This window comes from Myxocyprinus asiaticus, chromosome 49, assembly GCF_019703515.2.
Source record: "Myxocyprinus asiaticus isolate MX2 ecotype Aquarium Trade chromosome 49, UBuf_Myxa_2, whole genome shotgun sequence".
Taxonomy (NCBI): Eukaryota; Metazoa; Chordata; class Actinopteri; order Cypriniformes; family Catostomidae; genus Myxocyprinus; species Myxocyprinus asiaticus.
The window spans coordinates 4,878,956-4,902,648 of record NC_059392.1 but is presented as its reverse complement, the minus strand read 5'-3'; the positions used below and the strand labels follow the sequence as shown (position 1 = coordinate 4,902,648).

The 23,693-nt window shown below is 36.7% G+C and overlaps 3 protein-coding genes across 10 annotated transcripts in view; 2 read left to right on the top strand and 1 right to left on the bottom strand.

Annotated features, from left to right (window-relative positions):
• The window catches only part of LOC127437980 (tyrosine-protein phosphatase non-receptor type 4-like), a 57,837-nt gene extending 54,756 nt beyond the window's left edge, over window positions 1–3,081 (top strand). For all 7 annotated transcript variants that reach the window (XM_051693178.1, XM_051693176.1, XM_051693175.1 and 4 more), the window contains one exon: window positions 281–3,081. In XM_051693178.1, coding sequence (XP_051549138.1) covers window positions 281–379 — 99 coding nt within the window. In that variant the 3' untranslated portion in view covers window positions 380–3,081. The remainder of the gene's footprint in view (window positions 1–280) is intronic.
• Window positions 3,082–3,350: 269 nt separating this feature from the next.
• On the bottom strand, window positions 3,351–8,154 carry LOC127437986 (keratin, type I cytoskeletal 19-like). The gene is made up of 8 exons (XM_051693187.1): window positions 7,671–8,154; window positions 6,915–6,997; window positions 6,497–6,653; window positions 5,704–5,868; window positions 5,491–5,616; window positions 4,242–4,462; window positions 4,059–4,111; window positions 3,351–3,584 (listed from the first exon to the last, which is right to left on the bottom strand). The coding sequence occupies exons 1-8, from the start codon at window positions 8,082–8,084 to the stop codon at window positions 3,487–3,489; spliced, it is 1,317 nt and encodes a 438-aa protein (XP_051549147.1). The 5' UTR covers window positions 8,085–8,154; the 3' UTR covers window positions 3,351–3,486.
• Window positions 6,927–23,693, top strand: part of LOC127437985 (keratin, type I cytoskeletal 19-like) — a 31,780-nt gene continuing 15,013 nt past the window's right edge. The window contains exons 1-4 of one of the 2 annotated variants that reach the window (XM_051693186.1): window positions 6,927–7,051; window positions 18,989–19,214; window positions 22,049–22,153; window positions 22,268–22,475. In XM_051693186.1, the coding sequence (XP_051549146.1) occupies window positions 22,275–22,475 (201 nt within the window). In that variant the 5' untranslated portion in view covers window positions 6,927–7,051; window positions 18,989–19,214; window positions 22,049–22,153; window positions 22,268–22,274. Of the gene's footprint in view, window positions 7,052–18,988; window positions 19,215–22,048; window positions 22,476–23,693 lie in introns of both variants that reach the window. The other variant, XM_051693185.1, reaches the window with a different exon arrangement.

Below are 23,693 nucleotides of genomic sequence, written 5' to 3'. Positions count from 1 at the left end.
AAACAAAGTTACATGTACTTCAAGCTTGAATAGTACTTATTTTGCTATCATTGGAGCTTTCATTACGGAATTTACTTACGGGTCAGGAGGTATGATTAATAGCGTTAATTTCTTTAACGCAATTTTTAAATATAAGTAATTGCGCTAAATTAATGCGTTAACGTGATTTTAGTCAACTATTCCCATTTTTGTGAGCAATATGCATAAGATGGTTGGTTAACAATCTGTTAAGCTTAAATATTATTTTGTTTATTTATATATTTTTGTGTGTGTTTTCCAGAGCCAGTACCGTTTCGTCTGCGAAGCGATTCTGAAAGTTTACGAGGAGGAAATCGTAAAACCATGCGAGACTGAAACTCCCAGTGAAAAGGAAGAATGAACGGTGCCCTTCATTATTGCTGAGGTTCTTCTGTGATTTACAACTACTGCCAGTGAGAACTGCTCTCAGCTCGCTGTCTCCCCCTGCTGGGCGGCAGCGGACATGACCGCCTGCAAGCTAGAATACAGTCAAAAAAGCACTATTGCACTTTACAGCGACAAACAATGACTTAAGGGGATTTTTCATTTTAAAAAAAACAAGTATCAGGTTACTGATTAATAGGTACTGTTCATAAAAAGAAACTTGCTTTTGCTTTCGTGCCAAAAGCTGAAATGAGCCACAATGTCGGAATGAATTTTTGCAGCTAACGACAACATTTTACGTTTTCCTAGCTATTTATTTGTTTATTTTTTTAACAGTGGTCTTAAAAACAATGGGTGCTCACCCCTTTCTCTTTCTTTTGTCCTGACTGTGACTGTAATTGTTTTAACTGTTACGTTTAAAACTTGAAGTTGAAGTGTGTAGTTTCCGCCTACTAGTGGCGCCAATCGGAATTGCAAAGACAATGTAGTAATGGCTGTTTTCAAGCAGGTTTCTCAAACACTCCTATTGGTCGAACAAACAGAGAGTCCTGCCCCAAACTTACGCCATTGGTTGAGTCAACCAATGCTCAAACGAACAGTTTACAAGTTGAAATTAACTTACGAATGGCTAACTTAGTTTATTAAGCTGGAGTAAGCGAAAGTAAATTAACACTGAAAAAAATTACGCACTTCAGCTTCAAGTTTAAATAAACGTTTTTTTTTTCCTCAAAGGTTTCAGCTGCAGCTAGTTTTGACCCCAACGCTTTGAAGATAGTCTCATCATTTGTTACTTTACACATTTTCAATGGAAATATTAAAGTTCTACCTAAAGTTTACTGAAATTAACAGGCACCAGCTTTGAGTCAGCTACATTGAAAATGAGTCACGCTGACGATGTTTCTTGCTGCCAAATTTCACAGCTGTTTGCCTCAAACTGATTGGTGGGCTGCTTTGACTAATTGAGTATTTATTGTGAGGGCATGACTAGTATGTGAAATGTCAGTCGTCTTTATCGTTAAATATGCAACAGGCAGCTGTTTCGCTCTACGATCCACGTCTGCAGGATCTTGGAAGCAGATTTTTATTTTTAATTTAAAGCTGTGAATTTTTGCATTTGCTCCATTGACTGAGACTGGAAACGGCTTGTTTTCAACCGATTGGTATTTTGGACGTAAATTAAGATGTAAAAATGCGTCAATTTTTCACTGAGACGTTGTCTACCATTCGTTCCCATATATTGCTTAATATCTAAACATCCTTATAACAAGTTACATTTATTGAGAATAAAAATTGCATAAGATAATAAGACTTGTTTTAGAGAATATCTTTAACCACAGTGGCAAATACAAAAATTGCCAATGGGATAAGAAAAATAAACAATTCAAGATGTATTCTCTGAGAACAAGTCTTTAATATATTATGTAATTTTGCTTCTAAAGTAAATTAGTCTTGTTTTTAAGTTTGTTTGGATGTTTTTTACAGGAAAACGACAAATATAGATTTTTTTGCAGTGAAAATCATCATATGGTTTCATGTTAATTTCCTCCATGTTTGCGATCAAATTTTCCAGACTTTTATTGCAAGCAATGGGTTAGCTTAAGATTTCAGTTGTACAAATATCACATAATACGAATATTTTGCATCCTTCGCCAAGTAGAAATATCTGTGCTGCACTCCATAAAGAGTACAGATTGAAATTCTGCTTATCATTGATTATGCATATCCCAGATCTTCTCTAATCTTACTGGTTACCTATTAGCTACTACCTGTAATATACTCTATCATGTTTAAGTGGTCATAGTTCTGGCTATAGAACACAGTAGAGATGATGGGTGCATTTACAGAACTCATTGCGCATTTTAACGTTTTATTCACCGCAAGTGCAGGTGCATTTTACAAACCCTTGCGGATCTGCACTTTTAGCCTGTAACGATCAATGAGCCTTATTCATAAAATGTGCAAAACAAATTTAATTGTAAATTGTTCATAAAGTCGTTCTTATGGAATTTGTCAATGCATCCGTTTACGTAAGAACGGTTTTACGAACAATTTACATAAATTTGTTTTGTTTGTATACACATTTTTTTACGGTGCATAATCATGAAACGTAAAGTTCTCATTTTCTGTATTTTTGAGGGAATGTTTATTAATTATGGCGCAATTCAAAATTTATACCGTTTTTAACGCAATGCTCCAGATCATCTCAAAAGTTGATGAAAATTTTACGAACATGACTTCTATGGCACTTCTGGTCGCTAAAGTACGCTGTACGATGTTTCGCGGTGCCATTGCGTAAACTATTTGGCGTCAAGGACCAATCCCGCCCACCGTTTTGAATGTTAGCCGACTTTGCTTCAGTGGTACGTCGTTATAGCGCAGCAGCTAGAAATTTACTACCAATGTCGCATTGGAAGTGGTGGTATTTTTGTATTTAAAGAAAAAAATAAATGAAAAAAGGACAGCACTTTGCAACTGACTACAGTAGTCTGCTGTGCTACTGTAGAATTTATACTGTAATTGTGAGATGGGGGAAAAATATGCTGTTTAATTATATTTATGTTAAAAAATTTGGCAAAAAGAGACACTTGTGGGGGATGGGGACTCTTAACTACATGGTGTCATATGTGAAATATTTGTAAATACGATGTTATATATTAAAAGTGTTCTGAAAAGATATAACTGTGGTTGTTTTTGTTAGTACGTTTTTGTTTTGTTTAGTACTTGTTTTTGTTTAATATACATTTGTATATATTACAGTTGTGTTTGTGTGTTTGTACAGTATGTCTGTGAGAGAGAACGCTTGTCTTTTGTACAGACTGTTTTGTTTTCCACTCGTCTTTTGGCACTCGTGTGAGTCAAATCAAATATAATACAGCTCAGTTTTTTTTCAGTGTTGTTTGTGAAAAATATATGGATCTCCTCAATGAAATGTAAGAAAGAGAACACACTTTCAATTTTGCAGCTTGTCCTTTTATTTTATGTTGTATGATTGACAAGAGGTGAACAGGAATAATTTAGGTCCGATTTAGCCATATTTAGACCGAAAATATATGCTGCCTTTTAGGGTGGTCGTTGTTGCCGTTTTTACTTCAAGACATCGACATCCTCAGTGCGCGAAACGACCTTTCCGTCAATCACCTCTTCGATTACTGTGCGCACGCGCTTGGTCACCACTGGTTCAGCTGTAGAGGAAAGACAAAGAAAATAAGTTAAAAGCAGCACAGATGCATTATCATCCCATAATCACTTTCCAAAGAGAAAAGTAGCATTTTATTGTATCAAAAGTATTTTAATTTCGTATAAACTTCGTTGATTTAAGTAAACAAACAATTTAAATATTCTTTATCTAGTATTTAAAAATAGTTTAAATAAGTGAAAAATAATTTTCGTATTTTTATATTTCATGTATTATATTATTTAAATATATTTTATGTGTGTATTTATATATTAAATATCATATATTATGTTTTTATATATTTAATATATTGTATTATTTAAATATATTTTATATATAGAGAATATGTAACATTACATGTGGTATTTAATATATATGTATTTATATATTAAATATCATATATAATATGTAACTTTTATATATGGTATTTAATATACAAATAAATAATATATACAATTAAAAAAACTTTTGGAACACTTACGTTTTTGGGGAGGAGGAGTTTTTACATACTCTACAACCTTGACTGTCTGTCTCCTGGAAAAAAATACATTTTTATGAAATGTCTGACATCACAAACTTTCATCTTTTTGCATCTATTCTAGTCAAACACTTTATCGCCAAGGCTTAGTTTTTAATATACTTATTATATATTTATATGACTTACTGAATGTCCTCTCCATCCAGAAGTCTTCTGTACTCTGCGATCTCCATCTCTAGTCTGGTCTTGATGTCCAGGAGCAGTTTGTAATCGTTGCCCTGTCTTTCGATGTCCATGCGCACTTGAGAAAGCTCCGCCTCCAGACTATGAATTACTGCCTGCAATTGGTTGAGCTGAAGGCTATACCGTGACTCGGTCTCTGACAGTGTGCCCTCCAGAGCCGCTTTCTGTCCAATCAGAGCAGAGAACGAGAGTGAGAAGATTGGGCTATGCATAATAATGCAAATAGCGCTCCCTCTAGTGGGGAAATGTTATATTGTCAATATTTAACAAATTTGAGCGTGAAACCACAGTTAGGGATGCGGGACGATGCATATTAGATCAAATAAATCTCCCTCTAGTGGTAGCTGAGAGTATCAAAATCGTTTTAATAGTTTAATCAAAACAAGTGGGGGGGCCTGGGTAGCTAAGCGACTACCACCCCTGGAGTCGTGATTTCGAATCCAGGGCATGCTGAGTGAATCTAGCCAGGTCTCCTAAGCAACCAAATTGGCCCGGTTGCTATGGAGTGTAGAGTCACATGGGGTAACCTCCTCGTGGTCGCTATAATGTGTGGTTCTCGCTCTCGGTGGGGTGCGTGGTGAGTTGTGCGTGGATGCCGCGGAGAATAGAGTGGGCCTCCACATGCGCTACATCTCCGCGGTAACGCGCTCAACAAGCCACGTGTTAAAATGTGCGGATTGACAGTCTCAGACGCGGAGGCAACTGAGATTCATCCTCCGCCACCCGGATTGAGGCGAGTCACTACGCCACCACGAGGACTTAGAGGGCATTGGGAATTGGGCATTCCAAATTGGGGAGAAAAAAAAATCAAAACTAGTATACATTTTAAAGTGAAAGTAAAATGGGCCATGGTTATTAGCACAAATAGTGCTCCCTCTAATGGGAGCTAGTGGGAAATATTTTTATTGTCAATATTTAATAGTGCTAGAACAAATTTGAGCAGAAAACAACAGTTAGGGGGTGGAGCCATGCATATTAGATCAAATAAAGCTCCCTCTGTTGGTAGCTGAGATTATTAACATTATTTTAATAGTTTAATCAAAACTAGTTTAAATTTTAAAGTGAAAGAAAAATGTGGTTATTAGCACATAGTGCTTCCTCTAGTGGTAGCTGAGAGAACTGGAAATGTTTTGACAATTTAATTAAAGCTAGTATTTTTTAGAATTTAAAATTTCGAGAAAGTGAAACATACCATGCTAAGCTGAGACTGTAGTTCGATCTCCAGGGATTGCAGCGTTCTCCTAAGATCATTGATTTCACTGCGTGACATTGAAAGATCTTCTTGTCTGGTGGACACCTGCTTGTTTAGCTCGTCAAACTGCAAGGAAAGAGATCAGAAGTCAACATCCATGTCTGGCTATTACCAACTAGTTTAATAAGAACATATATTTGTGTCAGCACTTACTTTGGTCTTGTACCAGGCATCCATTTCTCTGCGGTTCTTCTCTGTGATACCCTCATACTGTTGTCGGATCTCCTCCATAATACGGGCCAGGTCTTGCTGTGGTCCGGCATCCACCTCAACGTTTACAGTGCTTGAGGACATTTGTGCGCGAAGAGCTGCGATCTCCTACAAAGTGCCGATAGTTATTTCGTTATTCGTTATTTTGCCATGATATGCTGCTTGTTATTGCTAGTCAGTTGCAGTGGTAATATGGGGATGTGCATGCTCATTCTAGAGAGTATTTGATTGGACAAAAATTTGGATACGCCCCTGAGTGCAAGATGATGTCATCAACATTTTTGGTCCGTTTTTCCCAGAGGAGAAAGACTTTACTTTTAAAATTGTAAATCTGCTAAAGCTTAATTTTGTCAACATTTGGTAGAATGTTAGCATACAGATGGCCTCAAAACTAGATATGATATGGACTAGAAGCAACAAACGTCCAATATTGATTTCATGAGGTCTTTAAAAGTGGGATTTACTATTTTAACAGGAAAACAATTACGTTTGGACTTTAGATGTGCAGAACAGACTTTGAAGAACTGCCAGTACAACTCCAAGGCACTACGTTGTGGTTAATTACAGGACTAACATTGCTAAAAATACCTAATTATTTTAAATTACACTTGATTTAAGAAGATTGGAGAAGATTATTGGTGTTGTGGATCACTAGTTAAAGATCTTCACTCATTCCACCAAGTTTTCCCCCACCCGGAGGGCCAAAAATCAATATTTTTGAAGTTTTTTACGTCACCTCTGCGTGGTTCTTCTTGAGGAAGACCAGCTCCTCATTCAGACCCTCAATCTGCATCTCAAGGTCTGAGCGGGTCATGGTCAATTCATCCAGAACTTTCCTCAGGCCAGCGATGTCTGCTTCCACAGATTGGCGCATGGCCAACTCGTTCTCGTACCTGACGCAGCCAAGAATAACACCGGTGAGGAACCCAGACAAACTCGTGTCTACGTGCCTCGTTATAGACGAGTAAGGGTTAAAATGTTGGGAGTAACATTAATGATCTCGTAAAAACGTAGAACAACCCAAATATTAAGCCTAGGTTAAAACAGACATACTTAGAAGTAATCATCGAAATAAGAAAAGTAAGCAAAGTAATAAAAGAATTTTCGAAAACAAGAAGAATACAAAAGTACAGGTTTTCATTTATTGTACTAACTTGACTCTGAAGTCCTCGGCTGCCAGTTTGGCATTGTCAATCTGAAGGATAATTCTGGCATTTTCAAGGCTGGCTATGGAGATCTAAAAAAGACAAGCAGACAATGAAGACCCAAGACTCCCTTTCATCTTACAAAGGTAAACCAAACAGTTTCAAAACAGCGTAGACATCTCACATGTCTATTAGACCATTAAATTGGCTTTGTAACTGAATCATATATACATAAGTTCATTCATATTATTATAGTTCATAGTATCAAGTGGTTAGGGTGATTAACCAAACACTAGATTAAAAAGTTCAATGACTGTCCATTCAACAGCCATTTTTGCTTTAACGTGAGTTAATGGTATATAAAGGCTCTTTCATAAACTGAAACTAATGTCCATTTCCATTTGATAAGAATACTGATAACTTTATTAAAGTATAATACTTCTGTAATCTCGTTTAATCTAAGTTTTGGTATGATTAGGACCCCACACTGTTTTTAGTATTATTAGAATCCCATAGCCTTCTATTATACAAACACCAAAATCTCTTTCCAATTGATGAGAACTCTATAGTAATATATTAATCAATATGTCTTGATTTTTATAATAGTGTACTTTTATATAATAATTTGTTAATATAACTATTATTTTATCATATGATACAGACTTTACAGAATTATTATTTTCAGTGTAGGATTATACCTAACCTGATCTGAACACCGCTAACTACATATCCGATTATATAGATCTATAATGTAAGAATACTCACTTTTTTGCGGAGATCTTCAATGATGGCATAGTAATGGCTATAGTCTTTGCTGACAGGAGCGCTCTTGTCGTACCACTCGCGGATCTGGCGCTCAAGTTGCGCATTGGCTTTCTCCAACGAGCGCACCTTCTCCAGGTAATTGGCCAGACGGTCGTTGAGGTTCTGCATGGTGGTCTTCTCGTTGAAAGAATTACCGAAGCCATTGTCTCCGCCGCCGCCGAGCGCACTGGCCAGGTCGAAACCGCTTCTGGTGCCCTGTGCGTAAGAGACGCGCACGCTGGACCCCCCTGCGCCTGCATAGACACTTGGCGCAGTGCCGACGGCAATGCGCTTGGAGTATCCACCGGTGAGGGAGTGAGAGGAGAAGGGACGAGAGCTAGAGCTGGTGAAGCTCTTACGCATTGTCTGTGTCATGGTTTCTGTGCCTGTGGCTCTGGCGCTTAGAGTGGCTTACAGAACTGGCAGCTGCTTAATAATTTTGGAGAGCCAGGGATATTTATATACAGTACAGTTAAACAGATGGGTGTGGTCATTTCGTCTTATTTACAGTAATGATTATCTTGAAATTATCAAACAGGTGTGTCCAGGGCACGTTGAATGGAATAAAAAATAAAAGGACCTAACACAGAGCCTTGAGGCACGCCTAAACTGATCGGCATGATTTTATGGATGCTCATCAATTCTAGTGGTAATTCCCTAAAATTCAGGATTTACTGGGTTAATCTAGACATAAAAACACTTATAACTTTCATTAACAACAGTCACTTATGTAAAGCTTAACAGACCAGTAGGCTACATTTAAAGACAAAATCCGTCTTAAAACAAGTTAAACTTAATCAACAGCATTTGTGGCATAATCTTACCACAAAAAAATAAAATAAAAATGTGTCCCTCTTTTTCTTAAAAAAAAAAAAAAAAAAAAAAAAGCAATAATCAAGATTACAGTGAGGCACTTACAATGGAAGTGACTTTTTGGAGGGGTTAAAAGCAGAAATGTGAAGCTTATAAGTTTATAAAAAACACTTATAATTCTGTTCAAACCTGTGTATTATTTGAGCTTTAAAGTTGTTTAAATTGTAATTCTTATGGTTGTTTTAGGGTATACATCATGACATCGTCATGGCAACAAAACTGTAAAGCTGGAGATAGGCCTAACTTTACACAGAAAAATTTTTTTCACACTAAAATCACGTTAACATGTATATTGATTACAACTTGTGGTTATACATTTGAAACAGTATTTGTTTACAGATTGGCCCCATTTACTTCGCCATGATTTTCTGTAAAGCTGCTTTAAAACTGTGTGTAAAAAGCACTTTACAAATAAAAATGACTTGACCGGACTTGACTTCCATTGTAAGTGCCTCACTGTAACCCAGATTTTTGCTTTTTTTAAAGAACAATTCATTTTTGTGGTAATCAACATTATGCCACAAATGCTGTCGATTGAGCTTAACTTGTAGTGAATCCTGAATATTAATTTAAATACGAATATTGATAATTGACATGAAATTTCAAACAGTTTCAGCAGTATCCTGCGGTGTCACATGCTATAATAAATCTACACTATTTTAAATGACCCAAATTTCCAATTCTTCTTTAATTATTATAACCTATGCAGCCGTTATAACCTCTTATAATTGAATACATTTAATGTATACATTTAAATGTATAAATTTAATATTTGTACATTTTAATAATACATTTTTTGCATCATAGGACCATTTTAAATGAATTATGGAATGCAAAAAGTGGTTAAAAATTGTGGGAAAACGATCACTTTTTTGTTGTTACGTAACCTAAAATATACAGTTTTGATTTAAAAAATTGTAAAAAACCTAAAATCTTGATGTTGAATTAAAAAATGTTCATGGGCATGTTATATGTCAACTACCCATTTCATATGAGAAAATGTCTGCTAATTAAACTTTCATGTCAATTCTAACGGTCTGCTTGTAGGCCTATATTAATGATAATAATGTCTGTTAGCATAACTGTTATTAATGAAAGTTATTATAAAGTGCTGCCAGCCAAAATACACAATGTTCTGGTATGATAAGACAGTTTGATCTGTACGGTATGCAGTGAATGAGGACTTTAAACCACAACTTCACTAACACTAACCTCCTTGTCACTACTTCCACACCCTGATTAGATGTGAAAGTGTATGATAAATATTTAGCCTATTGGATAAACTGATTAGAATGTATCGCATCATAATTCTAATCAAACATTAATCAGTGTGGTCACGGTAGGCTATTATTTAAAGATGTACTGTGGTCAGTTAATGTAATAGCCTACCATTATTACACCAGTAAAACTGTATTATAAACACTTCACTTCTGCATGAAAATCCCAGGAGATCAGCAGTTACAGAAATACTCAAACCAGCCCATCTGGCACCAATCATGCCACAGTCCAAATCATTCAGATCACTTTTTTTCCCCATTCTGATGGTTGATGTGAACATTACCTGATGCTTCTGACCCGTATATGCATGATTTTATGCACTACACTGCTGCCACACGATTGGCTGATTAGATAATCGCATGGATGATTGTTGGTGCCAGATGGGCTGGTTTGAGTATTTCTGTAACTGCTGATCTCCTGGGATTTTCACACACAACAGTCTCTAGAATTTACTCTGAATGATGCCAAAAACAAAAATCATCCAGTGAGCGGCAGTTCTGTGGATGGAAATGCCTTGTTGATGAGAGAGGTCAACAGAGAATGGCCAGACTGGTTCGAACTGACAAAGTCTACGGTAACTCAGATAACCGCTCTGTATAATTGTGGTGAGAAGAATATAATCTCAGAATGGTATTCTGAGATGCGGGTTGGCGCTGTTTTGGCGGCAATAGGGGGATCTACACAATATTAGGCTGGTGGTTTCAATGTTGTGTCTGATCGGTCTATGTGTGAGGTAATTGTGATTATGTTCCATACTTATTCATAACGCATGCACAGTCATGTCTGCCTGCATATAACATTATTTGCAGACAATAATTTTTTACTTTCCTCTTTGCATCATTTCCCGTTGAAATTGTTTTCTTTTTAGTATTTGAAGTAGCCTAATTCCCTTATTAATGAGCTCTTAAGAGCCTGGCGCACCCTTTGCGTTCACATGAACTAATTCGGGTGTGTCGCTGCCTCCGCATTATCTTCCCACTCCCACATGCATATCTTGCCTGATCCAGACCAAATCCGTGTCTCTTGTGAGCTTTGAGCAGAAAAAATGATCTCATGCCCTAGTTTTGCTTATGGTGGTACAGGATTTCATCCCACACTTTCACATGCGCGTTCAACGCTTTAACGCATCATAAATTTGCGCAGCTCCCTTTGTGTAAGGGTTGAGTAAACCATTTTTAAGGCCCCCTTTTTTTGCGCACACTTGTTTTTGAAGAAGCTCAAATAAAAGATAGTTTAGACATTTTTGGTCACTACATAAGTTCTATACTTTCATTTGTGGTATTTAATAGTTTTGTTGAATTTACAATTATTCTAAAATGTGGGAAAAGGTAATAACAAAGAATGAGTAGGTGTGTACATCCTTCTGATGTGTATATGAAGTTTCCTCAGTGTTTGTTTTTGTCTTCAGTGTTGGTCCTCTGACAATGGAATGACCTTTGGATGAGTATTTCCAGTGAGTAATGGATGGAGAAGTCCTTGCAGTATTCTGACGTAGTGCTTAAACAGGGCTGTGGTTTCGTGTTTTGGTACGATGATGCTGGTAAGGGTGAATCGTAATCAAAACAGCAAATTTTTTGTCGGCACCATTACGGAATTGCATTTTTTACTCATAACATAAACTATGAAACAGTTTACTATAAATATGAGATTAAAACACTCAACGCCGCTACAACATGGGCCACCATCTTCATTGTTTTGGGTTCAATGGGTCACATGACTGCGACACATGACCAAAAATACGTCATCATTTTCAAATATCTCAGTTTTCCCTGTCCACACTACAACGTGAAGACGGCATTTTCAAATGTATCTGCTTTTCGAAAAGCTCAAAAACAGCATCTCAGAGTGGACGGAAGGCCAAAACATAGAGAAAAAGATGTGTTTTCAAATGAAAACATGCTAGTGTAGACATGGCCTAAAATGCTCTCAAGTAAACAAAAGCTTACCTAAAAAACGTAACTTTGGAACTTACCAGGGGGCCTGGGTAGCTCAGCGAGTAAAGACGCTGACTACCACCCCTGGAGTCACGAGTTTGTATCCAGGGCATGCTGAGCGACTGCAGCCAGGTCTCCTAAGCAACCAAATTGGCCCGATTGCTAGGGAGGGTAGAGTCACATCCTTGCGTTCGCTATAACGTGTGGTTCTCGCTCTCAGTGGGGCGCGTGGTGAATTGTGCGTGGATGCTGCGGAGAATAGCGTAAAGTCGTGGTAACACGCTTAACAAGTTACGTGATAAAATGCGCGGCTTGACGGTCTCAGATGCAGAGGCAACTGTGATTAGTTCTCCGCCACCCGGATCGAGGCGAGTCACTACGTCACTACAAGGACTTAGAGCACATTGGGAATTGGGCATTCCAAATTAGGGAGAAAATCACACAAAAAAAAAAAAACTTAATCCGGATACATTTGAAAACTGCATTTTCGTTTTCGAAACGCTCTGTGCCCACACTAGCATTTTCAAGTGTTTTCCAAAACACCAAAAGTTACTCGTCCAATATGACGAGTTCATATGAAATATGAAACGCTTAAATCCCCTTACTGTGCATGCGAAAAATCGCAGTTTCAGATTGTACAAAGTAACATTTATCTTTAACAACACAATCAAAGTGAAGGCATAACAACGCCGCTACAACATGGGCCGCCATCTTGATTGTTCTATGTTTAATGGATCACATGGCCAAAAATACGTGTCCACACTACAACGCGAAGACAGCATTTTCAAATTTATCCACTTGGGAGAGCGTTTTCGAAAAGTTCCATTTTCGTTGTCAAAAACGCCATCTCATTGTGAATGGAAACCCAATACGTAGAGAAATTTATTAGTACATTTATAACACTAAAATAGTGTTTGACGTGGCCTAAAACGTTCTCAGGTCAACAAAAGCTTACCGTAAAAAGTTAACTTCAGAACTTAATGTAAATTTAAAACATGAACAATTCAAAACGCTGTTGTTCATATGTTAAAAGATTTAGAAGTTGTTTAACAACATGGTGCTACTTGTCGGACAAAATCCAAACTATATCCTTAAATGTACTACTATAGAAAAGATTATTTAAAAAACACGTGGTAGTACGGTATTGTAAAGTTTTTATATATTTTGTTTACATAGCACAGGTCAAATGCCAGATTGCAAAGGTCATCATAATGCCACGCTAAGCCAAAAACCAATGGTACATTTCGTCATTCCAACCTGTTTGACGAGTCTTCTGTGTCGTTAGAGCTATGTGCCCATCCTTGTTTTGGTGTTTAATCATCAAAGACGCTCCTACATAATTATTTTCTGAGACTTGCAGTCTCTTTTCTTGCCCAAGGCGATTATCAACCTGTGCCAAAGTAAATTGAAGACTTCTTTTTTTGAAGGGTTTCTCTGCAGAATGTTTGTAACTTAAACCCTTTACATACAAGACTTTTATTGGTTTCAATGTTCTGGGATTCTCATATGACACTTCATTATGTTTGAAGTTTCAACTCACAAAAGGACCACTTTGTACGATCAATCACGTTTCATATTGAACATTTCAGATGCTGACGTAATACTCCAAATCCTCAAAGAGGTTAAAGAAGATTATACACGTCTTTAAATTTCCGCCTAATTATGGATGAGGTCACCATTCTGTATGAGCTATCTTTTCAAAGTTCACTTTCCATTATAAAACGGATAGTTCCAACTCTAGATTTTGATTGGAAGAGCCACAGTTATATAAACGCACACATGCGATTGCTTGGCAACCGTAAAAAGCCAACAGTTAGGATAATGAACTATATTACTTGCCAGAAGAATGGTTTATTTTGATAATTATCAATAACAAATGAAACTATTTATTGAACATTGGTGTATTTTATTTTAGTACTGTAGCCAGCATTTTAGAAAAGCAATAAGCCGCTCGAAACTGTGCGTTACCACGATTTTACAGTGGGTAAGGGGTATCCACTTCACCTTGTGCCTAAAATAATCCCTTATGCATGATACAATCACTATAACGCATGGCCTCAAGTGGCTTATTGCTTTATTTTCTTTCTTTGGCAAAGCAAAACGGTTAATATTCTATTTTGACGAATTGACAATGAATTCATACTTTTTGTGCATGCAAACTGAGCTTTCTCAATTAGTCTTGAACTTTTCAACAACATGCAAAAACAAACACTATCTTTGACTGCTACCTTGATACGCCCATAAAAGTCTTTTTCTAGTATGCATGTATCTCTTTGCTTGGATTGAAAACTGATAACATCCTTTCAATTATTTACTTTCAAAGTCATTGCCTCTTTTCAACGACTATGCAAATTGTTTTGTAAATCTGCCTTTTGATGTGGCGTTGTGATATTTCATGTTTTTTTTATGTCTTTATTTGTATGGTTAGTACGATCACATGCTGTCACGTAAACCAATAATGCAGCAGACGAACAGCATGATGTTTTATGTTTTCTGACCATTGTGGTGGTTTTTACAAAGAAACAAAAAAATTCTATTGAATGATGTTTTGTGAATGATAGCTTTGTTAACTTAACTTTGCTGGAGTCATTTAACACCAAAAGACAAGTTGACAGTTTTTGTCTGGTTTTCGTTTTTTTGTTTGGGGAAAATATCTTGCCTAACAATTCTTTCTTGTTTCAAGGTCATTTTTGATGATCTCTTGATGTGCTCTTAAAACAACAACTGAAACATGACATTAAAGGACTAGTGTGTACTTTGATTGACCCTCATGTCGTGCTAAACCTGTATGTTGTTATTATTTCTATGGAACACAAAAGTAATCATTTTTGACAAAAAAACAATAAAAGTATTATAAAAGTAGTCCAAACCATATTCCAAGTCTTCTGAACTCATAAGATAGTTTTCTGTGTGGAACAGGCTGAAATTCAAGTCATTATGTTATTCCACACACTTGGTTTAGGGTTTTTTTTTCTATATCCCTATCAAAGACCAAAATTTCTGACCTTCTTCCAAAGCTTTTAGGCTACCTTCACCACAAATTGCATTCAGCACAGATTTTGTCATTGCTTAATTTGGGGAATTTCTTTAGTGAATTGGACGCTAAAGCAGTGAAGATTGTGCATTCAAATAAATGACGTTTTCAGTGCGCATATTTCATTCTTAGTGAATTTCACACTTTACGTTATATGCACTCAATTAAATTAAATCTATCATTATCATTAAAGTCATTAAATCTATCAATCTGTCTGTCTGTCTTTCTATCAATGTAACTGGCACCAAAACATCATTGGTTCTCTTGCATGTAGTAACTGAACATTAAGATCTCTTGAGAAAAAAGTGCAAGTTGTATGGACTCCTTTTATGATGCTTTTTGTTGTTTTTAGCTGAAGTTGCCACTTGCAGTTGTCCCACACTATCCCATATTCAAGACATTTGTCAAGCCTAATTACATACCATAATCATCGTTAATACTTTTCTCATGGCCGGGCACATTCATGTAAATTAACTTAGTTTTTTTATGCAGTGTTTGTTTGAACAGTGAAGAGACAACTATGTGTAGTATCCATGGTGTCCCCTGAGACATGCCTGTGCGTTGTCGCTTTGCATGCCTGGCGAAGTTACGCTTTTAATGCACAGGTGTGTCCAGGTGTGGCACACCCACCATCTGTCTACACACATGGTGATTAGACATATGATTACGTCCTATAAACAAAAAAGACATTAAGCACACTAAAAGTTACATATAATTGGCATGTTATTGCAGGTTTAGGACAGCTCTGTTAAGGAAATGATTCATATAAATATAACTGTGGCATTAGAACAGTTGAATAGAGTCAGTGAAAGTAAAGTGGTGAATCAGAGGTTAATTGCATCCAGATTAAGGTAATTTGACACTTATATTTATATACATTTATATAGCATTAATCTACCCCTTTATCCATAGCAACAAATGAGAATAATACAAACACAAATGATTAATCTGAGGGAGAAACCAATCCTAGTAATGCTACCATATTAGCAAGATGTTTACTTGCTAAATTAATGTTAATGTGTGTCTTTATAACCATTATTATCAGCCTTTGTATATGATTGAATTCATGTTGACACATGACTGACTAGCTTGTTAGATTGCATTCCCAAATTTTTAAAAAGTTGCACAAATTGGATTCATTTAATGGTTTTATTTTTATTTACACAGACATGATGGTGAAGCCAAACTTTTGAACTTTCAGCAACAATACATCATTTTCCACCCATAGTAATGTTGTTTTAGTACTTAAGCAGATGTAAAAGCGAGAAAAATTAAAGCTATTTGGTGCATAGCTTGAGGTTCCTTGTAACCGAGACATCCTTTTGTCAATAAACTTGTTGAAAGAGACATAACATGTCAGCTAAAGAAATGTAGTATGATATATAACCCATAATTATCACTTTCACACATAATTTATGAAGAAAGCTTGGCATGGATATTTGCCAAATAACATGGACATATTGTTTTCCAAATTGTAAGTACTGATAACATTGGTTGAGTGGAAACACTTTTACAATAAGGTTAACATTAGCTTACTACATTAGTTATTGGTAGGATTACTTTTGAAATGTATTCCACTACAAATTACAGGATACATGCTGTAAAATGATTACTTCTTCAGCACTGGTTGATTTTTTTTTTTTTTTTTCACTTGTTTTGACTATAAAAACTCTGCCAGTACAGTAAGACAAAATACACGTTAAAAATACATTCTCTGAAAAACCGAAATATCTTATGCAGTGTTGCTTCTAAAACAAGATCAATCAAACTGATCTTGTTTTAAGGATTTTTAGATACTTTTACAGGAAAACAATACAAAAATGATCAAGAATACGATTTTTGCCCTAATATCAAAGATCTTACTAGAAAAAAAGAAATTATGATCCAACGTGAATTTTCTTGATAAAAAAATATGATCGTGCCTTGTAACATGTGCATGTAAAATGGCTAGAAATAGCATTTTATCTTAGCGTAAAGCTGACAATTTACACAAGGTTTATTTCTATTTCTTCTGCTCCAAACTTACTTCAAACATACTTCTCTGTCTGCTCGTATGAATGTAACACATCATAAGAAAGTGCTTCACCGCTGTTCAAATGCACTTTGGATCACATCATTTATATGTATAAATGTTTTCCATCTGAAAGGACTAAATATTCAATGAAGCAAATGACAATAAAATGCAAAGTAATCTCTTCAGTAATCAAAATACTTTTTGAATGTAACTGTATTCTAATTACCAATGATTTCAATTGTAACTGTAGTGGAATACAGTTACTTATATTTTGTATTTTAAATGCGTAATCCCGTTACATGTATTCCGTTACTCCCCAACCCTGTATATATATATATATATATATATATATATATATATACACACACAACATTAAAACCACCTGCCTAATATTGTGTAGGTCTCCCTTGTGCCACCAAAACAGCACCAACCCGCATCTCAGAATAGCATTCAGAGATGATATTCTTCTCACCACAATTGTACAGAGTGGTTATCTGAGTTACCGTAGACTTTGTCAGTTCAAACCAGTCTGGCCATTCTCTGTTGACCTCTCTCATCAACAAGGCATTTCTGTCCACAGAACTGCTGCTCACTGGATGTTTTTTGTTTTTGGCACCATTTGGAGTAAATTCTAGAGACTGTTGTGTGTTAAAATCCCAGGAGATCAGCAGTTACAGAAATATTCAAACCAGCCCATCTGGCACCAACAATCATGCCACGCTCCAAATCACTGAGATCACATTTTCTCCCCATTCTGATGGTTGATGTGAACATTAACTGAAGCTCCTGACCCGTATCTGCATGATTTTATGCACTGCACTGCTCCCACACAATTGGCTAATTAGATAATCACATGGGTGATTGTTGGTGCCAGATGGGCTGGTTTGAGTATTTCTGTAACTGCTGATCTCCTGGTGTATTCACTTTGTCGAACCTTGAGGGGGATGGGCTACAACAGCAGAAGACCTTGTTGGGTTCCACTTCTGTCAGCCAAGAATAGAAACTGAGGCTGCAGTGGGCTTATCATTTGTGTACCTCAGCAGAAATCCAGATTTGTCAGACCAGGTGATGTTTTTCCAATCGTCTACTGTCCAGTTTTGGTGAGCCTGTGCCCACTGCAGCCTCAGTTTCCTGTTCTAAAAGTAGTGGTACCCGGAGGGGTCTTCTGCTGCTGTAGCCCATCCGCCTCAATGTTCGAAGTGTTGTGTGTTCAGAAATGCTTTTCTGCTTAGAACTGTTGTAACTCGTGTTTATCTGGGTGGTCATTCTCCTCTGACCTCTGTCATTAACAAGCTGTTTTCACCCACAGAACGGCCGCTCGCTGAATGTTTTTTGTTTTTGGCACCATTCTGAGTAAATTCTAGAGACTGTTGTGCATGAAAATCCCAGGAGATCAGCAGTTACAGAAATACTCAAACCAGCCCATCTGGCACCAACAATCATGCCACGGTCCAAATCACTGAGATCACATTTTTTCCCCATTCTGATGGTTGATGTGAACATTAACTGAAACTCCTGACTCGTATCTGCATGATTTTATTCAGAACTTTGCTGCCACATGATTGGCAGGTTAGATACACACCTATTTGTGTACCAATTTTACCATGTTTAATCATCTTTTTGCCAAAAACTTCAATATTCCTATTGTGTGACATTTTTAAAAAGTTCAAATATTTTTTTTGTAGTCTCTCAATATGAGGGGAAATGCATGCATTATAATTACATAAAAAGTAGAAAATGCTGTTTAAAGTAGTTTAAGTAGTTCACATGTCAAGGGCCCACACATAGATGATGTAACAAATACATTCTGATCATTTCTATTTGTCATCATCACAGTCCAAATATTTATGGACCTAAAACATTTTAATATCTAAACTGAATCACAAGCACACTACAATCATGGTTGACTCAGTGGTGCAAACAGGTGGGGTTGGCAAGGAAAGTTTTTCCGGTCCTTGTTAAAAACAAAATATGTCTTCTTCCGAAAACTTATATTTTCCGAGTTGACACCTCCTGTTTTGAAAGTTGGCCACCTGGTAGTAGCTGGACAGGTAGCTGCATGTTTACCGTCAGTACCTCTATAATTACATGCACTCCCATTTAAGATCACTGTCATGGGACCACTCTGTTTTCTCATAAATCTCAGCACCGGGGGTAAGAACAGGTCGGGCGGCATTCCCTGTCCTGTGACTGCCGAGATGGTTAGGCAGCCAGATGCGTCGACACCCAAGAACCAGATGTGCAAGGGTGGGACCCAGCAAAGCCAGACGGATTTTCACCCTACTGGGAACTGCCACACTTCAATGACTCTCACCTGAAAAGAAATCACCAGGGCAGAGAGAAAAGGGGTGGGACGGATCAAGGGCGTGTTGGTAAGTAAAGTGGCTTTTGTTTTGATTTCTTCTGATGAACTTTCACTGCATTGAGCTCTCTGAAGTTTCAACTCCATAGAGGTCTTCAGTAGATCAAATGGAATGAAACTTGTCATACCCTAGATATTGTCGTTGTTTGTTCAACTACCTATATTTGTCATTTTAAAGGGATAGCTTACCCAAAAATAAAAATTCTGTAAGCTTTTCAATTCAAGTCATTAACTGTTATTGTCATGTGGGTCTGTATGTACTTTAAGTTGCCTTTTCCCTGCATATGTCATATAAGGTCACCATAATTTCTCTTTTCGACGGTGTGTACACTTTTTTATGTTAAAATAATCCATTCTCCCAAAGTATAGCCCAAAAATGAGAGTCGGTAAAAGCACTGCAAATATAACACCGCATAAATGAGTGTATGTCCTCCAATGTTGGGTGTAATCTGATTACAAAGTAATTACTTACTGTAATCTATTTACATTTAGTTAAAAAAAAAGCAGTGTAACACATTACATTTTAAATCTGTGTAATAATTACTTTTAAGTACATTACTTGGGTTATACATTTCTAAAAAAAAATTTGTAGCGCATTTAAAACATGAATTTTGTTTATATGTAGGTCTCTTCGTGTTTTGTTGACTGCTGAAAAGTCACTAACGAGTCATTGTGAGAGATAAACGTGATACATAGTATTATTTTGAATTCTTTGAGTAGAAAAACAAAGAATTTAACGTGAAAAGTGTTTTAGAGAGTAGCTTAAAAGTCATTAGTAATGTGATTACTTCTCTCATTATGCAAAAAGTAGTGTAATCTGATTAAAATTTAAAACAAAATGTGGCCTGGGTAGCTCAGCGAGTACTGACACTGACTACCACCCCTGGAGTCACGAGTTTGAATCCAGGGTGTACTGAGTGACTCCAGCCATGTCTCCTAAGCAACCAGATTGGCCCGGTTGCTTGGGAAGGTAGAGTCACATGGGGTAACCTCCTTGTGGTCACGATTAGGGGTTCTTGCTCTCAATGAGGCATGTGGTAAATTGTGCGTGGATCGCGGAGAGTAGCATGAGCCTCCACATGCTGTGAGTCTCCGCGGTGTCATGCACAAGAGTCACGTGATAAGATGCGCGGATTGACGGTCTCAGAAGCGGAAGCAACTGAGACATGTCCACCACCACCCGGATTGAGGTGAGTAACTGCGCCACCACGAAGACCTGCTAAGCAGTGGGAATTGGGCATTCCAAAATTTTGGGAGAAAAAAAGTAAATAGTAGTTAAAGACACCTAATATAAAGTGGGTTAGAGAATTGTTACTTAACCTTATGACACTGTATGTATCAAATATGGTACACAACGTTTGACTGCTTCTATTTCACTCTCTGTTCAAGCTGATGAGCCAAACAATCTATGCAATTTAAGTTTCACATGTATATGGCACCATCTAGTGGTTATTTGTGAAAAAAGTGGTTTCAATGTTTATATCGATCTATTTAACTCTTATGTTGGGATAAATGACAGCTTATTTTAATAAAGTAAAAGTGACAGTAATGATTATATTGTTACTGATATTTTAAAATGAGTATTTGCTGAATATAAGCAGCTTGTGCTTGGTTAAAATTTTGAATATTATTTTATTGAAAACCCCCCTTTGAAATCCATGTATCAAATATGATACAACAGGCTCTTGAGTTATATCTCTCTCAATAACCATTACATTTCATTCATGCCCACCACAAAAAATATATATATCACAGAGAAAATTCTGACTGATACATTATATAAGATATATTTAAAGTGTGATTTTTAAAGACTAATTTTAAAAGAAAAATTCAAAGCATAGGGAGCTGCACAGAAAAATATATCCACAATGTCATTTCTTGTTTAATGAGAGGTTCCGAGTGGAACGGACAATGGGCGCAATCCGTGAAACTGCACAAATATGGAGTGCGCGACTTAAGCTGCCACCCTAGAGAAATGCTAGAACATGCATGGATCCGCGAGTGCTCTAAGCAAATTAATACAAATTGCTTATTTATAGTTGTGTACTGTATGATGTTGCTGCATAAGAAGCTGGGCTAATATTTTAACATAAAAATACATTACCAGTCATTATTTTTAAAATAAAATGTGCAATAAAATAACATTTTTATTTTCAAATTTTTACTCTATATGCAAAATTAAGCATTAAGTGTATTCGTTTATATATTTATTGAAGGGTAAGAACATTACTTCAAATCTTCAAGTAAATAATTTAGATCATAGGGATTTAGCTGACAATAAAGTATAATACAACATTAGAACAAACAACACATTTTCCATAATCCATGCAACAACATTCATGGAATGCCAGAGTTATTTTGTAAGGCTTTTTGCATTTTGTAAGCACACCCTAAGGACTAAGACATGTCCCAGCATCTCTGTTCTTTACCTTAAGATGAGTTCACATTGACAGAAAAACTATTATGTAAAATAACTGAAGGTTATTCAAATGCTTCAATACAAACACACTCATACTGTATGCATACAGCCTACAGCAATACATACAAAACGCTTGCAAAAACATCTACACACACACACACACACATGCATGCAGCTTATGTAAAGCAAGCACAAATAAGATAAACACTCTAAAACTGTAAAACCATACAAGATAAATGGACTTTGACCTGTATGTTTATTGCGGTGTGTTTGTGTGTGTGCAGGCTCTTGTTTATATGAATTGTGTTACTAATACAGGATCAGTGAATACAAAGACGGCAGAACTCGTGAGCAAATTATGGCCCCTGGCTTTGCTGCGTTAGATGATTTCACCTGCCTGATGGGCCTCTTTCTTAACTCTACAGCCCCAGTGCCAGTCCTCCTCCAGAGCCCAGGAGAGACCCTGTCCTCATCACATAGGCAATCATGACAATAACATAATTGCAGAGTTGGCAGGAGCCACGTCAACGGTTGGTATTCCAGATAAATATTTACTTGGTAAACACCCTATTACCCAAGGTGTGGCGGGCTACGAGCACAAATCGGGCTTTTGTATTGTTCTGTTTGGGTTCTGTCTATGCAAGGGCCCCCATGGAGGGACCAGATGAGCCAAAATGGGCCCTGAGGGACCTGAATGAGAGACTGAAGGGATTTCTGGAACATATAAAACAGCTGGATCAGGTAAATCGCAACCTTGAGGAAAAGATTTTGGAATGGGGAAGGAAGAACGTTATGACACCGCCACAGGACTGGAGCGACAAGGAGGCACAGGTTCAGGAACTTCGAGATCAGGTTTGTTTGTGACGTTCACACTAGGGCTGGGTGGTATGATGGTTCATGCAAGGTTATTAGTATGAACTAAAACTGTTACCAAGACAAAAGTATAGCAGATATGTGAAAAAATAAAACTAAAATGAAACCGTAAATGTGCGCAACAATATGAATGAAAATATAATTGAATTATAGAGAAAGTTACTTTAGTTTTTGTATGATTTTAGATGGTATGATTAGTACTTGTGATGCGATCATTTTAAGGCGCAATGGGCGATTTATGGAGAAATGCGATATTAGACTAAAAACGATTTTTGAACTTTGTGTTTAATGTTATTTTTTGAAGAAGCTTGGACAGAAGAAAGTGTTGTAACAGAAAAATAACATCAATCCTAATTTTTTTAAATAAATTGTGTAAAAAAAAAACTGCGAAACAAACTGTGAAACCCCCCTGAAATATCTAAAAGACGGACGGACGGATAGATGGATGTATAGATAGATAATTTAATGACAGACAGACAGACAAATGATAGATAGACAGATAGATAATTTAATGACAGATAGACATCAGACAAATAGATAGATAGATAGATAATTTAATGACAGACAGACAAATGATAGACAGAAAGACAGATAGATAGATAGACAGACAGACAGATAGATAATTTAATGACAGATAGACATCAGACAGACAGGCAAACAGGCAGTTGATAGATTGACAGGCAGGCAGATAGATAGATAGATAGATAGACAGATAATTTAATGACAGACAGACAGACAAATGATAGATAGACAGACAGATAGATAGACAGACAGATAGATAATTTAATGACAGATAGATAGATAGATAGATAGATAGATAGATAGATAGATAGATTAATGACAGACAGACAAATGATAGATAGACAGATAGATAGACAGACAGACAGGCAGGCAGGCAGGCAGGCAGGCAGGCAGACAGGCAGATAGATAGATATCTAACTATTATTGATATCTATCTATCTGTCAATTATCTAGATTGATAACTGGTAGATAGATAGATAGAGTGACAAACAGACAGATAGATAGATAGATAGACAGACAGATAATTTAATGACAGACAGACAGACAGACAAATGATAGACAGACAGATAGATAGATAGATAGATAGATAGACAGGCAAACAGGCAGCTGATAGATTGACAGACAGACAGGTAGGCAGGCAGGCAGATAGATAGATATCTATCTATTATTGATATC